Genomic DNA, 17,066 nt, shown 5'->3' with positions numbered 1-17,066 from the left:
GTTTGTTTGAGTGGCATTCCAAAAGTTGGTGGGATGGAGATGACAAAACTTTGTGGATGATCAACTTCTTTATTTTGACAATAGCGACGCCTCGGTATAGCTTTTTATACCGTTTTCAAGCATACCTATATCATACAAGAAGCTATACCAAAATGTCCCTATTGTGAAAATACTGAAATTGATCATACATAACATTCTGTCTTCTCTATTAAGAAGAATGGATCCTTATAATTAATCGTACTGCGCCCTATCATTTGATTGATTTCGCAAAGTCCTGCAAATATCATTTTCGATTTCTTAAGACAAACAGTTGAAGCAAAGAGAGTCAGTTACCAGTGAGCGATTCTGTATGTAATCAAAAGTGCGTGTTTCTATACGGATCGTTACTTTTATTGATGTTCCCATCTTGATGCCATTAGATAGTAGTATATTGGCAATGTGGCATTAATTTAGTTTAAGGCGGTGTTAGTTGAATATCCAGAGATGAAAATATGGTTTTACAGTAGAGAAGTGGTCTTACTTATTTTAGGAGTCATGAAGTTGGTCTGTGGTGACATCTGTTTGGACGTCGATTCTGCAGTTCAGGGTGACAAGTACATGCAACATCAGGTGTTCAGAAAGTTCTGGAGTCAGTCTCTCTACACCTGTGCATCAGAATGCCTCATGTCCTCAGCATGTCTGTCCTTTGGATTTGAGAAGAAAACGCGCACCTGCCTACTCAACATTAACAGTAGTGATAGTGCTGACGTTGTTGACAGAACGGGATTCCTCTTCAGTGATATTAAACACTGGCCACAGGTTGGTACTGACAGTTGTTATGACTAATCATACTTACCTCTGTTGCTAGGAAACGTTTTCAAAAGTTTCTCAATAGATCTTTCCAGTTTATAAAGGCAAAGGAACTGAAAGCCATTCTTTGAAAGAAACATTTTAGAAATGTCAACTGTTTCAAATTTCTCCAGACTTAAGAATGATCTTAAAACATTAAAAACCTGGCGTGAGAACCCGACTCGTCTTGTTGCAAATTAAACAAGATGTTTTGGTTTCGCATTAGTGTCTTCATAAAACTATAAAAGTACCATTCAATCTTTGATTGGCTATTATGACCTGGTCTAAATCTTACATTTTGTTATTGGTAGTTTTGAAAAGTGACCTGTCTTACATAATACACGAAATAAAGAATGACACGTCAATCACTCTTACTAATATGATTGAGTGAGTGAGTTTATATTTCTACGGTGTTCCGTAAATAACAGACTCTGAGCCAGACGATCCAGTTATCAACAGCATGAACACGGATCTACGCATCTGGGATACGATGACATGTGTCAACCAAGTAAGCGTGTCTAACCACCCGATCTCGTTAGTCGCCTCTTACCATAAGCACTGGTTGCTAAAGAGTGAGTGAGCTAAACGTCTACATCGCATATGCAATATTACAGCCATATAGCGATGAAAAGAAGGGTATCAATTTAAAATATCTGTCGACAAAGGACAGTAAAATAATATCACAGATATGTAATTAAAACTAGCAATGAAATCTAAAATACTTTAACTTTAGCGGACGATACAACATAAAACAGGCTATAGATCGCCAACAACTGAAGGTAGATCACCATACTAGGGACCATGGGTACTTTCATGGTTACTTAAGATCGATTTTACCCCAGATCATCATGGATGTTATTACCATGAAGCATGATCTGATCGATGTTTTTCTATGGACATATAACGTGTTTGGGCGTGGTATCTATGTATATAAAGATTACTAAACGAGAGTCAATGGCGAGTTGTTTCACAACGTATTTGAAGAGCGAAAGCAAGTCTCATGTAAAAGCTAACGACAAAATCACACGTAAGAACCATTTGGCATAATGACGATTTGGTAACGTAGACGTGCTAAGTAACAAAGAAAAATGTTTACTAAACATCACACGTCAAACAACCAGACTCATCCAAGCTCAAAGAACAATAACAGATTGAGCAAAATACACATACAAGCTGGAAAAAGGTTGTTTCCAAAGTATATAGCCTTAAACGTCTTACGATCATATGGCGAGATTGAATAAAAAAGAATTCTACATGCAGTTTTCAGCATCTACAATCAAACAATGGCATCTTGATATCAAAATAGATTTGCAAATAAGTTAGTGGAAAATATACACAAAAATTAATAAGACTCATGAATAGACTAGAACAAACCAGATGTCGTGTTCAGTTTCGAAAATCAAATGATCTGATCAAAGACATTCAGAGAAGGATTGTAAACGAAAGGAGTACCGTCGATTATCTGATCAGTTTGGAGACCTTTCAAGTTGCATGGGTCATTCTGAATTTGGAGAAAAGGCATGGTACATCAAATAGCTGTTTCGTGTTGAATGACCTTCACGATGCGGGAATATGTGTCCGTATGGTTGATTTTGCAACACGAATGTTAGAATGACATGTTCAACGGGTTCCACATGATCCGAAATTCATAGCCAGGAAAATTGGAGCCCTCAAGGCAATATTTTATCAGTCGTACCTTTTAGCATAAGTGAGTGAAAAAATCATGAATTTATGAAAGAGAAAGGTCATTTATTCATACCAGTTTTCAAACAACATTAAAACAATTAGAATGTCAAACATACCCATTTTAAAAAAAAACTAGCATATATCTCTAGAAGTTGATTTCTAAACATAACAATGCTATATAAACAGGCTATAGATCACCAACAAATGATTTTTACCATTAAACATCAACAGTCATGAATCTTTTATGAGAATTTCGACGGATCCTTGTTCATATTTGACATGAAGCTGAATTAATGAATACTTACTTTTCTTTACTTACTACGATGGGTCGGTAAGTTAGCCTTGTGGTTAAGGCGTTTGTTAGCCTTGCCGAAGACCCTGGTTGTGTGAAGATCATTTCTGATTGTTAAAAGTGGCGTAAAAGTACGTCACTGCTTGCTTTGATGAGTCCATAAGGATATCATACTCTCAATCTAAGTTAGCGCCTGTATCAAGACTGGAGACAAAGCGTCAAAGAGTGTAGACAAAGCGTCCACAGTTATTAATGATGACGACTAGTAACGACTAGTCATAAGTTCCGGATGGGAAAGTCACATTAACTATATGTTCCCTAGCGAGTTAAGATTGTTCATACGATGTGCAGTTGGAGTTTGACATCCAGTGGTCGAGGGAGAAAAGAAACACCTTTGAACAGCTCAAATGAGCTGGATATTAGGATATGCTATTAGCCCTCCACCTTTTCATGTTGGTATTACGGAATATTTCTGCAGCTAAATCCTCACTTGTAAGTCTGAATCACGCAGTACATGTCAGTAAACTGACCTAAAACCTATTATTTGGTAACACGCCAAATACACGTGGCAGCAAAAATGGAACAAGCATGCTTCATGCCATATAACTGTGCTCTTAGTCGTGATCACGTTCTGATATGAAGGTATGCATTGGGCATTCACATCGTACCCATCCATTTCTATTGAAGGGTTAGGATTTCCATCAATGCATTCCACAGTACTGTTACTGTGTCATAAATGTTTAAATGTATAAATGTTCCTTCTAGGCTCTTTCCGGACCTTGTAGTCAGAGGGTATGTACAAACAACTCGCGATGTGAAGTAACTCGACTTGGCCCTGGAAGGTGTGCTCCAGGTAACCAATATATTACTGTATGAAATGCATAGATGCAGTAGGTACTTCGTTTAGTAGAAAGGTTAGGTCACAAAGTTGACACCATTCAAAATGGTGTACCTGAACACCCTCTTGTGCTATTCTTAGAGAAATGAATACTTCAGAATGATATTAGTATTACTAAATATACAATTACTCCCCTATAACAAAGCATGAAGTTCCAGGTTAGAATAGGTCTCCAGCGACCTAAACTTGAGGGCTGCTGACCTGGTCGGCACCGTTATGCTCACGCGGTTGATCGCTGGATTGTTTTGCATAGACCAGCACCAGCATATATAGCCGAATATTGCAGAGTTGAACAACCAACCTACCAGGCCTCTGCGTTTTGCTTCTTTCATTGATGGATTCTGTAAGATTGAACTTTCAAATTCACAACTATTGACACACTGATTTCATTCAAAGTTATGTTACTTTCTGAAGAGTTCCAGGGCTGCGGTCATCCCCCGGATGTAAGAGGCGCCAGTGTCAAGTATGACGGTCAATACCAGGAGGCTTTGGCTACTTACTCCTGTGACCCAGACTTCAGAACTTGCCACAACAACATCAGCAGCACCTGTCTGTCATCTGGATTGTGGGAGAGTCTGGCAGGTCTTTGTGGACAGTTCAGGTGGCACGATCCGGTAAGTTGTTATTGTTGTCTCAGTATTTAGGATTTTGTGGTGTTGTGTACACAGGAATCGGCCCCTCCACATTCACTCTTCCAGGTACCTGCTGAACATCGGTGGTAAAGCTAAATGCCTTGGCATCATGGCGTGGCATCGTGGAATCGCATGGCCTTTCGTGTTCAGCGTAACTCAGCACGAACTGCAACATATGTCATATTTGGGATTTCACTTTCTTAGTGAAGTACAAATTCTAGTATAGCAGCAGCACACAATCGCCAGCACACAAAGTCAACCGTCTAGTCCACGCAGCCACCGCTACTTCCACAAAATGAAAGTCGGACAACTGGTAGTCTAGACTGCGTACTTTGTGTACCCCTCTGATGAATGTAAATTGGCACGGCCGAAAGCTATGATTACACGATGTCATTTAGAAAGTGGTCAAATGCAACATATGTCATATTTGGGATTTCACTTTCTTAGTAAAGTACAAATTAAAGTTTCTCAGTTTTTATTACTTGTGAAGAAGAATTACGATCAGACACGTCGTGCTTATCTGTGTTCATTTGTGACAAAGGACAACTATTTAGTCTTCTATGAAGAATATTTTGATGGTATTAGTTATCGTTTAAACATTCGCTTTGGAAAGAAATTGAATTGACAAATTTGGATGAACATACTTACATATCAATATTTCTTTCAAACGTGATGTTTTCGTCTTAGCAGTATTTGAAACATGTGCCACACTTCTTGCATGTTTTTGCATCTGCTTGTATCTGCCACATATGTTAACAAAATCAAGCATGTATTCCGCACTCATCAATGACTGATATTTATAGTTCATTCAGACATAATGTTCTTTTCTTTGCAGCATTTGAAACATGTACCACTCTCTCTTGCTTAAGTACATCCGCATCTATATTACCGGTAGGCGCAGCATATATTAACAAAATAAAGTATGTACTCTGGGTCTTGGGCCTTAATGCTGAAAAAACATCTAATCTAAATCAATTTTAAAAATCATCTGGATATGACTAATTACCTGAAATTGTTCATGGTGACGGGCTTTGAAGTAGAGTAAAATGTCCCCCTGAGAGAGAATATACGACTTAGCCCTTGTCGCTTAAGGTATTTTTGTATATACTCAAAGTGCAGTTGTTTCTTTTTAAGTGATTGCTTAATCTGAATACAAACGCCAGTGCCGTATGGTATGGTGTCCAGCCAGCTAGTGCTCTTGCGGGGGACAAAAGCAGTGTAAATCCTCATGGTCCCAAGTATGCCGATCTACCATCAAATGTTGGCAATGTATAGTTCTTGTATATGTTGTATTGTTCAAAATAATAATCAGTTTTAAGAGAGATATGCTAGTTTTCAGTTCTTTTCTTCTTTCTAGTAGTTCTAACTGTCCTTCGTTGACAGTTCCTTCTATATAATTTAACTCGTATTTATCATGAATTAATAACGTGTGTGGTGTGTGGACAATGTGAGTGTAAATCTAAACTTACTCTAAACAAGTGGAGGGAGAGTATTGTAAGGTTTTACAGTACAGCTCCGGAAAAAAGCACTACCACCAAATTCAGTCGAGGTTGATGTTGTTACCGTGAAAACGCAAAAAATATATTTTATTCAGCATCCAAACGTACCCAACGTCACCAATATGCCACCAGACCTATCCACTAAATTTCTTCTACGAAAAAGAGCACATGCACCAGTTTCAGTCATTGTCATATTTGTTGTCCTGGAAACAATAAAATATAAAATTCACACACTGGTGTAACCCCCAAAAGAATCATGGTGAACATGTGCACCAAGTTTGATAAAGCTAAAGTTTGAGAGATCTGCTCAGGACAAGATGACAGCCTCAAAGCCATGTTTCCTTGGAAACCGCAAAATATCATATCTGAGTCTAATCTCATCTGGGGATCATGACTGATATGTGTAGCAAGTTTGATGAATCTGGCATGTGTAGTTAAGGAGATCTGCTCCGGACAAGATGACATCCTCACAGTCACAACCTTAGTCGTATTTCAATGGAAACCGCAATAAAAGAACCCATATCTACGTCGAATATCCAAAGGGTACATCAAACAGGTCATGGTTCACATACAGTCTAAGTTTGGTTACGCTATCACGATGTCATGCCAGTCACCACCTATCGTCAATACAGTTTCGCTGTCATAATATTTAAACCAAAACACCCTCTGAAACAATTACTATCTAGTTGCTTAGGGATGATAACTAAACGCTAAAGGATAGCCAGGAGCATGTTTAACAAAATACGACTATTTCAGGTCCTCGTGGATTTTTAATCTTTATCAAGTGAATGTTTAAGATACAACGAACAAGCGAAGAGACGCTAAACGCATTGGACGGTGTCTGTTGATGATATTGATCACCTCGCACCGAAGTTCTTTGTGGCGTCCTTGCAATTGCCATCATCTTGATCGACTACCTTCTGCAAATACAATACTTTCAAAAATATAACTTGCACATAAAGCCGCGTTTAATGGATTATTTTGCATAATCACAAGGGACCCTATGTGTTCTTCATCAGAGGTAGTTGGTCAGCGGTTAAGAAACTGTGAAGGATCTTTTTCAAACGATTGACTATCCAGTTACGTAATGAAAGTTCACTGATCACCAAGTAATGAAGGCTAAATTACGGTTTAGGGCCGAAACTCGAACACATGTTAATTCACTCACTCACCCAACAGAAACTACATATATAATTGTTTTGAAACTGCTGAGTGAGAATTGTCTGACAGTGTGTATGTTTGTTGCAGAGTAAAGACGGGTATTCCGTTCCTTGTGGTCCTTCCAACGGGTTTCGGCTGAAGGTGATTGCTGCACCGACTAACGATACAAGGTAACGGTGCATAGTGCGCCTCGTTGTTGATTGTGCTACTCATCACAAACATTTAACTCTAAAGGTGCTAAAAATATCGTTTACTGAGAGGCAGAAAGTTGAAACCATTTATGCCAGTAATATATGAGACTAGCTCCTGCAGCTTTTGATAAGCCTCCAAACAACAAGACCTACGGGGGCATATCGAGGTTCATATTCTTCATACGAGACCCTAGGGAGAAATATCACTTCGTCATGGTGACATGAAGTCATGAACAATACCATGACGTCACGGCCCTTCTGTGACGTTGCGTTCTACATGCGGCGACGGCGGGTAGCCAACCCATGTTTGAAAGTAGATGTGGGTTAATTTTCCTCAATTTAACGACTTCGGTAATAAACAGAATATTATTTTCGTGCCTATTACATACTACATTTACGATACTCGTACCTAAATATCGGTATGTCTCTCGCTCTCGTTCTCGCTCGGGAAATACCAACATTTAGACACTCGTGTGGTAAACATAATAATTTATGACATGGGCACTCATATAATATCCTCTATAACTAAGACTCTTGCAAAAGTACCTCGAACAAAATTTAGGTTACAAAATACAAGCTGCAGCAAAGTTTTGCTTACATTTGGATATAGATGCCAAAAGATAAGAGGTGAAACTTGGGCTAAAATCTGAAGTCATTATCTTCGCCACATTAAACAAAAATGTGAAGATACATACATGGAGGGTAAATACCTCTCCCACGGCTAACAGTAAAGGGTAGAATGGTGTCTGGGAGAACGCTACTAACGGGAAAAGATGTAAGACTTGGTGTTTTCCACGTTGGCTCTGCTAGATAGGGCCTGAAGCCATGTAACAGGACTACCACATAAAAGTGGACGGGAAAGTATTTCTGGAATGGGTGAAAAATACACTGGTCCTTGTTTTGCTAGCAGATCCCTAATTACCATAGAGCGTCGGATTTAGGCAGCTCCGACGTCGACAAGCCTTAAGGAACATATGGTGAAACGGCCATACGGATGGATACGACCTTTCACCTACAAACTCCCAACTCTACAAACATCATCAATCCTAAGAAACCTAACCTGGTGTGTGTAGTTGACAATTACATCAAATTATGCAATTGTCTCACTTCCAGCTGTGACCATCAGAGGCAATTCTGAGAACGAGGGCCTTGAGTCGGATTGCAACTGAAAATGTTGATGAGGTCATCCCTATCATTTTGTCTTTCCATATGCCGTTTAGTAGCACGTGCGAGTTAAAACTGTTCTTCAAAGAGTTGTGCCCCTTCCGATAACGATATCAACATAAAACAGATAACGCTTTATATACATAGCAATACACATCAGATATGGTTAGGTGCAGCGTATTCAAAGGCTATAATACTATTGACATTTTATACACTATTCCTATTATGTTGAGTTATTTTACAATCTATCTTTCTCCATCAATTTACATTAACCCAGTGCAAATGATCAATTCACTTATTTCTTTTAACATTCTTTTGCAGATGGACTATCGTGATAATGAAACAAGCAGATAAGCGATTCCACTCAGAGTTCCGCTTTAACTTTGACAGACAGAGTGAAAAGGTCCTTGTCATCGTGGGAAAAGACAGACGCTCGGGTTTGAGGGTGCATACCAACCTAACAATGGTAGTTGGACAAAACTACGAGGTTGATGTAAGCCTTCAAGATGGAGTATATGGGGTATGTGTCATTAACACCGCACTCAGCAATATTCCAGGTATATGACTGCAGTCTATAAGTAATCGCGTCTGGACCAGAAAATCCAGGCATCAACAGCATGAGCATCAATCTACGCAATTGGAATACGATGACATGTGTCAACCCAGTCAGCGAGCCTGACAACCCGATCCCGTTAGTCGCCTCGTACGGCAATGGTTTGCTGAAGATCAGTTGTAACCTGGATCTTCACGGGTGATGTTAATAACAGAACTGATGGAATTTCAGTGTCAGAGAGTAAAGAATACTTGGTGGTATTTATCAGCTGTAAGTAGGTGTACGAATATTCGTATATTAATGGTATTATATATTTAGATCACTGAATATACACCGGCAAGAAGAGGTGTAGTGGTTTGGACGATAGTTACGTGTTATCCCTGGAACATATACCTGTATAGGTAACGATAACCTGTGTCACACGAAAAAATATACATTGGATAAAACAGACCTGGAACATATTGTCAGTTATTCGTTGTTTTCTTTTTGACACTTAGGCGGAGAAGTTCAAACATGTATACTATTCTCGACATTTTGTTTTATTGTGATGTCAGTTAATATCTTGAACCAAAGAATTCTTTTGTTATTGTGCTTTAGAAATTCGGGGATTCCAGCAGAAGCAGAGTTTATTGTAAACATGCACCTAGACACAACTATCTTCACAAACAGATTCCATTTAGTGTCAAAAGATAAAACTGCTATAATAGTAATAGAAAACTGCAAGTTTCAAATACTACTACCGCAGACGTTCTGAGATACAAAATAACTCTTCTTATGTGTAAAGAAAAACGTATGTATAAAAACGTGTATGTATGTATAAAAACGTGCAATGGACGATTTGTTCCAGCTTGCCGTCGATGGAGCCAGCATTTACAACTTCACTGAGGCAGTTCCTGGGGCAGAAGCTGACAACTTCAAATTCGTCCAGGACGTTTCAGTTAGTTTCATGGAGTTGGTATTAAACAACTCGTGAGCAACACCAGCAATTTTGATGAGATCGACAACCGGAGGTGTTCATTTGATGACTTGATCTGAGAAGTAACGGATCTTCTTCGTCTGGCAAAGGGACATGGAGATATGATATCGGTTGAGGATGTCATTGATCGTGATACCTTTAAATGTGTTCAATTAATAACTAAAACAATTAAGATTACGAGGTGTACACACAGAATTAGAAACTAATTTCAAGTTATTTCAAAATATTTTAAACAGGTCCATTAACGGATTACAGATATGTTCAACTCTGTTAGAAGAACCTTAGATTCACAGTCAACAGTAGCACGATATTGGACCTTGTTCAGTGCAGCGTATATCCCCTCTCACATTCACAACAGCAACGCAGCGTTTACTTGTTGATCTGTGAACAGAGAATTAGGCAACCTCCGCCATTTCTGTACCAACAAAGAGCTCAGCTCCTAAACAACCTGGGATTGATTCAAGACATAGAGACTACTTACAAGAGTACCCCATACGTTTTCAGTGGGATTGAGGTCAGGTGATATCGATGACCAATCTATTGGTGTCGCATTGTCATGTAGGAAATGGACCACGAACGGCATCAGCTCCGGCACAAGAACCTAATGGCCATAAAAAGACGCGAGTGCTCATTTCCGCAGAAAGCTTGCGAAACCATTGCGTTACCTACACGAAATCGATGAACATATCGCAGGAATCGTAGCCAACAGCAGGTGCAGTTGTATGCAGCCTAGACATTCACTGTGGTTTACCTGTGTCCGAATAGGCCCAACATGTGGGGGTCCGGCACGAAGATTACAGGTTGTTAATGAGTTGACATCAAACTGGGTTGCCTGTATGTGGGTATATACTCTCATAATAAAACACTTTAATCACTTCAATATTGTTGTAAGCTTAAAATCATATCGTTTTTGGATGTATGACTTACCACGGATTTACGTATATTTGTTCTATTCCTTTCCATATAGTACACATAAATTGCTCTGATTTCGTATTTATTAAGATCCCTAGAGCTCAATTAATAAACAGAAAATACTGTCCTCAATGTTTTCTTGTTTTCTCGTAATCTCCACAAACATGCAACTCCCGTTACATCGTGAGATCTTAACTTGCTGAAAGAAGTTCCGACCGTCGTGAAAAACATCTAGCCCACTTAAGATTTCAATGCTCAAAATTGGGAAATGTTAGGTGCATCGAAAACATTGGTGAAGAATGAATGAGCGATTTAAATTGTGAATCAGATGGGCAGTCTTTCAACCATAATTTTCTTTTGCCCCCAAGACATCTGTCTCGTGCACTACAACCGCTGCAGGCAGCCACGCATCTGCCGATTGTTTATTCACATACTACTTTGTTTAAAGTAATTGTCTTGTTAAATAAGCAAAGAATGAATTATTTGCTTTGTGGATTGTTTTTGTGAGATCCCGGAGGTTCAATAAAGAGCACACGATTATACTTTATATGAACTATCGATGCAAACATTCGGCACATATGATTGCTGATGATGTGTTGATGTTCCCAGCTTAAACATGAAACTTTCACGATTTAATTCACAAGTTCATTGACAGTGTTAACATGCCTCAGAAGAAAAGAGAGTGAAATCAGCAACTTGACATTTGAAGGTCCGGGTGGTGATAATGTAGAAGTTGTTTTACTAGTTGAAGTTGGTCAGTAGTAGTCTGTAGTTCAGGATGAGAACATCAGGTGTTCAGAAAGTTCTGGAGTCAGTCTCTCTACACTTGTGCATCAGAATGACACATGATCCTCAGCATGTCTGTCCTTTGGATTTCACATAAAACGCACACCTGGATTCTCAACAGTAACAGTAGTGATTCTGCTAATGTTGTAGACAGGTCGGGATTCCTCTTTAGTTAAATTCAACGTAGGTCAAATTTGTTGGTGCTGACAGTTGATTCCTTGCTTCAATTACATGCCATCTGGTTCAAGGGCAAAATGATTTTACCATACAACAAACCCCACGCTTATCTGCAGAAAATGTTTTCAAACTTTTCTCAATAGAAAGAGGGTGGGATAATTTCAGTGTATTAATGTAGCAAAAAAGTGATGCACAATTACATCGAGATATATTGTATTGTTTCTTGAATGCTAACACTGAAGAGAATGTAGCACCCCACTCGGACACAATGTACTGATTCCAAGCCGTCCAGTCCTTTTTGTACCCCATTAATGCCAAGCACCAGACAGGGACCATATCTTAAGGCCATTTTAGTGTGACGCGGCCGGACCACGGCCTTCCGTTCTCCGGGCGGACGTTCTAACCACTACATTAAGGAGGCGGTTAAGTGAAAACAGGGACATGCATCTGACATCGCTCGCCAGTGTGTCCTCCACATGCCTCTAGCCCACATTTTGTTGCAAAGATTCTGAGTGTTTTTACCTCGATCGAAGTTTTGAGTCCCATCGCCGGCACTCTTTGGATTCTTGGCCTATCACCACTCTATATTGACAATTAAGACCAGCTAGGAACTCTTTTCCTACCAAGGGTTGTGTGGCATGAAGCGTTATATATGTATGTTCCATCTTTGCTACAAGATGTATTTGAGATATTGCCAAATGTGCGCTTGATTGTCAGTGTATAGAAAACTGACTAACACACACTTAATAGGAATAGATTTAGCTGCGGAATCTGCCCTAGAATTTCCCATAATTCAACCGTGACTTGGAAGTCAACAAAAATGCTTGAATTTTATCCACAGACAGATTCTAATTCCACTGTACATTTCAAACCAAAACCAGACAGTGAGTTATACGGCATTGAATTACCTCGACAATACCATGTTTTATGTGGTAACACGGGCTTTCTCCAAGTCAAAGAATATGGAAACAACATGTTTGTCTTTTTTAAAAAACAAATTAGGTCAAAATGATCAGTAGTGCTCCTCAGATGTGTAAGGCAAAACTGAATTTCCGTCCTCAAGTTAATTGATTTCAGAGATCAGACAAGGCGCCGATTGATTATCCGATCCATAGTTTTACACAGTTAACAACCAGTTCACGCTGTTGGTCGATGGTCGTGTGATCCGTACATGGTTGGGTAATATGAATGATAAAAACATCGTGTCAGGAAGCAGGGAAATTGCACGTTTCCCAAATATGTTTTATGTAAATAGCAAGGCTCAAAGAGAAGGGAAGCTGGAAAACGCTTCAATGATTAATGTTTGATGACATCTGATCTATACGTTGTATTGTAATTCTATTTATTTTAAAAAAAAAAAACAGTAAATAATTGACAGTCATATTGACATTAATAAAAAGGGTCTTAAGTGCTTTATAATGAAAGATTTATCCCCTGTAATAGAAAAATCAACACAGTCAAGGGTGATCGAAGGGATACAAAACGAGGATCATTAACGTAAAACGAGGATCATTACCGTTCTGTAAATATTCATTTGTACGAGGGGATGTCAATAAGTTTTGAGCCTTGCATAGAAAAACACAAAATATTGGTATGAACCACATTTATTTTTCAACATAGTCCCCTTGTTAGTCAAGACACTTGTTCCATCTTTTCTGCCAGTCGCTGATGCCATCTCTGTAGAAGGCGCCATTTTGGTCCTCAAACCAAGCCTCAGTAGCAGCAATAAGCTCATTATCAACCTGAAATCTACGACCACGCAAGTGTTTTTGAGATTTGGGAACAGATGGTAATCACTTGGTGCCAGGTCTGGAGAGTAGGGGAGATGCGGCAAGATTTCGTACCCGCATTCCTGGACAGCAGCGGCTCCAACGCGAGGGGTGTGTACTGGAGCATTGTCTTGATGTGGAAGAATACCACGTCTGATCTTGCCCAGGCGCTTCTCCTTGATTGACTGTCGCACTTGCCTCAACAAGTTAGCGTAATATTCCCCATTCATTGTTCTACCTTTTGGTAAGTAATCTATGTAGATGGCGCCTTTGCTATCCCAGAAGACTGTCGCCATAACCTTCTGCACTGATCTGGAGGCTTTGAACTTTTTGGTCCTGGGAGAAGTGACATGTTTCCATTCCATGGATTCTTGATTGCTCTCAGGATCATAATGGTGGATCCAGGTTTCATCACAGGTTACTAGCCTAAAGTAAAAATCTGCTGGATTCTTGTTGTATATGGTTAGCATGGAGTTGCTTATGGTGACCCTTGTTTGCTTCATTTCATCTGTAAGCATTCTTGGCACCCATCTTGCTCACACCTTAGACATGACGAGACGTTCATGGAGAATTGTCTCGATGGACCCGTGTGAAATGCCTGTGGTCTCCTCTAACTCGTGGAGTGTGATTCGACGATTGTCCAACACAAGTCTATGCACTCTGTCAATATTTTCCTGACTAGTGCTTGTTGTTGGGCGACCTGGACGGGGGTCATCTTCAAGACTCTCTCTGGGAAGGGGAAGACTTCCAATAAACTGCTGAAAGCCTTTCTTCAATGTTCTTCGCCGAGTTTCCTTCAAGAACTAAAAACTTAATAACTGCTCTATACTCAATTTTATTCATTTTCCCTGCCGTGAGGAGGGTCTCTTTCTGTCAATGTGAGCTGTTCAATAACTTCTGAGAGTAGGATACCAAAACTTATATATCACATCAGCTACACCCCAAGGTTCAATGTCGCACCATAGGCTGTGACACCTCAAAATGCTCAAGGCTCAAAACTTATTGACATCCCCTCGTATATCTTGCATAATCAAAACATCGTCGGAGAATGTCCTCTCCAAATCTGGACTGAAAAGCCCAAGTTTGAAGAACCAATAACTGGCATAATGTTTATGTCAGTTATTTGTATCTACTTATGTGCCCCACTTCTTTTGCAGATTTGTTGAGAGCAGCTTAGCTATATCACCCACCCTACTACTCGAACTACCAGCATGGGTGGGAAACCATCAAAATATGGTGTTGTATTGGCCAGTGGCAAGAACGTCACATACTTCAATAATTTAAATCAAAAGTAATTAGAAGATATGATTGTTATAGTCTGAGGACGCGAGAGAGAATCTGAACATTTCACACACTTTATATATTTAGACTGGTTATTTATTTATTTAAAAGTGTTAATACGGCATTAAGCTCTGGTTTAAATATGGAGGTGTCATTTGGAAATCTTGATCCTCGATCCAGTGGCAGTGGCACTTGAAACTATCAACTGTGCCATCATCTCTGGATCCATGTGTGAAGACAGATTTGTGATTATCATAAGTGTGTCTTAATTCTTTATACTGCTGTTGGTCAACAAATCGATGGGGAATTTGAATCATAAGTATAATCATATCCAGGTAAAATGACGTTTACAGGATCATATCATGAAGAAGGATAAGTTCCAGATGTCCAAATTTTATGTATATATGAGAGAATCTTTCTTTTAACATGAATCTTGGCAGTGCTTCTGGAGTTGATAATGGATGTTAATCAACTCAGGTATCAGTATCGTGTGCCTGTTCAAGATCAATATGGAGCTCATGAACAGAAAATAATTTCTTGTAATTTCTTTTTCTTATTTTTTTTATTGAAATTAAATTCCTTAAGCACCTGTAAGTGATAAATAAAACCAGAGCTGTATAATGATGTAAACATGTGTTTGCATCAGTTTATATATGCATACATTTTATGAATACATTTTATTCATTATTTGAATAAAATTCCCGTATTAGTACCACCACCGAGTGTCAGCAGTATCCAGTGGCTTCGGTTTAAAATCCTTGACTAAAACATGTAGTTCATTTAGTCTTCAGGTCTCTTCAATTCCATTGGTTAATGTGCAAAGAAAGCTTTTTCGGGGGGTTTATTGAGGATCTACCCTTTGCCTTTCTTAAGGTCGACATACTATGTGCCCTGGTGTGAATATTTAAGGACTCAACCATGTCTTCTAAATTTGCAAACTTACGGAAAAGTTGGAGTTTGTTATGAGAACCCTTTGAGACTCTTGAGGAATTTGCAGAAAGGCAGCCAATGCAAGGCAAGGCAGAAGTCGACGTATGAATAAGCTTTGTTGAGGTATGTACCGCATTTGACTACTCATCCTTAATTCCAATGCTAGGTGTTCCGATGCTACAAATCAGTATTAATGTGACAAATGGAAGGCTGTGACCAGGAAATAATGAACTCATAACTCATATCAGCTTCACTACAGGGAACGTACGGACATTTACCACATTACATAACCTGTATATGATTCTCAAGGAAGGAGACTTCAATAACTGATGAAGAAATCATGACAGTGAAACAAACGAATGTAAGAGCACGTATAAATCATTCGGGTAAAAAATTAATGCATTTCCCCGATATTTATTAGGGAGACGAAGGAGTTCTTTTAAGTTATTGCTTTGAATGAAAATGTAGAGTGTATGTATTTCTAAATGGGGTCCTTGCACACGGCATTGAAATAAGTTCAAACATAATTATTCCATGGCCTCGAAAACGTAATTACTTCAATTGATCTCAAAGATTTAGTCTTATTTTTAGTTTCATTTAACTCTTACTGCGTTACCCATACGGTTTACTTTAGTCACAGACGTAACTAAGATAATATAGAGAAGACATTTATCCCGTGCGTAAACTGTCTTGAAACTGTTTATCTTTTGTTTTCAGGGCAACGTGCGTCTTAAAGTAGGGGTGCAGACACGTCACCGGAAAAACTGGTCAGATAGCCCTGAACAAGGATTGTTAATTAAATTTTCCGGGGGTTTTTCTGTTTGTCTGTTTGTTTCTTGCATTTTCGTGATTTAACTTTAATAGTTCAGGGCGAAAGTGTGTCCTATTACACTGTCCATGGTGGTAGTGCAACTGTATTTCTTAAGCACTAATGCATTGATTTTATGAGTGCACCTAAGTTTGAACATGAACCGAAAACATTTGACACGCTTCATAACATTTCGACTGTTGTCCAGGAAAACATTCCACACAGGCAGTTTCTTATATTGGTGTTTACAGCTTAAACATGAAAACTGAATGTATGTCAATAACATTCGATAGAATACAGTCCATTCTACCACCTGTCTAGGGGAAATAAGGTGCGAAGTGGGGTGTTGGGCAAAGGAACACTGTTCCTGGAACCAGCTGCAGTGCCTTCAACCACAAGACTCCATGTTCCAAGGGGTCAGTAATGAGCGGCTGTGCATGAACGAATTCCGTCAAAGAGCCGTGGGCATGTGTCGCCAGAACTGGATGAATACCCTTAATTTAAGTTCTAGATTTGATGTATA

General features: G+C 39.2%; 1 protein-coding gene across 1 annotated transcript; it reads left to right on the top strand.

Annotated features, from left to right (window-relative positions):
• The first annotated feature begins 483 nt into the window (after nt 1-483).
• Nucleotides 484-10,922, top strand: LOC137257511 (uncharacterized). Its single transcript, XM_067794839.1, has 6 exons — nt 484-798; nt 3,572-3,659; nt 4,119-4,318; nt 7,084-7,166; nt 8,673-8,871; nt 9,752-10,922. Exons 1-6 carry the CDS (start codon nt 484-486, stop codon nt 9,875-9,877), a joined length of 1,011 nt encoding a protein of 336 aa, XP_067650940.1. The 3' UTR covers nt 9,878-10,922.
• The last annotated feature ends 6,144 nt before the right edge of the window (nt 10,923-17,066 follow it).

The sequence above is a fragment of the Haliotis asinina genome, chromosome 12, assembly GCF_037392515.1.
Source record: "Haliotis asinina isolate JCU_RB_2024 chromosome 12, JCU_Hal_asi_v2, whole genome shotgun sequence".
Taxonomy (NCBI): domain Eukaryota; kingdom Metazoa; phylum Mollusca; class Gastropoda; order Lepetellida; family Haliotidae; genus Haliotis; species Haliotis asinina.
Note: the sequence above shows the minus strand (reverse complement) of the source record. Positions and strands in the feature narration are given on the sequence as shown.

Bases quoted from the DNA above. Each gene is read 5' to 3' on its own strand.
- LOC137257511 (XM_067794839.1), top strand. From the start codon at position 484: ATGAAAATATGGTTTTACAGTAGAGAAGTGGTCTTACTTATTTTAGGA. The intron at 4,319-7,083 runs GTAAGTTGTTAT...TGTTTGTTGCAG, and splicing joins AGTTCAGGTGGCACGATCCG to AGTAAAGACGGGTATTCCGT. The intron at 7,167-8,672 runs GTAACGGTGCAT...ATTCTTTTGCAG, and splicing joins GCACCGACTAACGATACAAG to ATGGACTATCGTGATAATGA.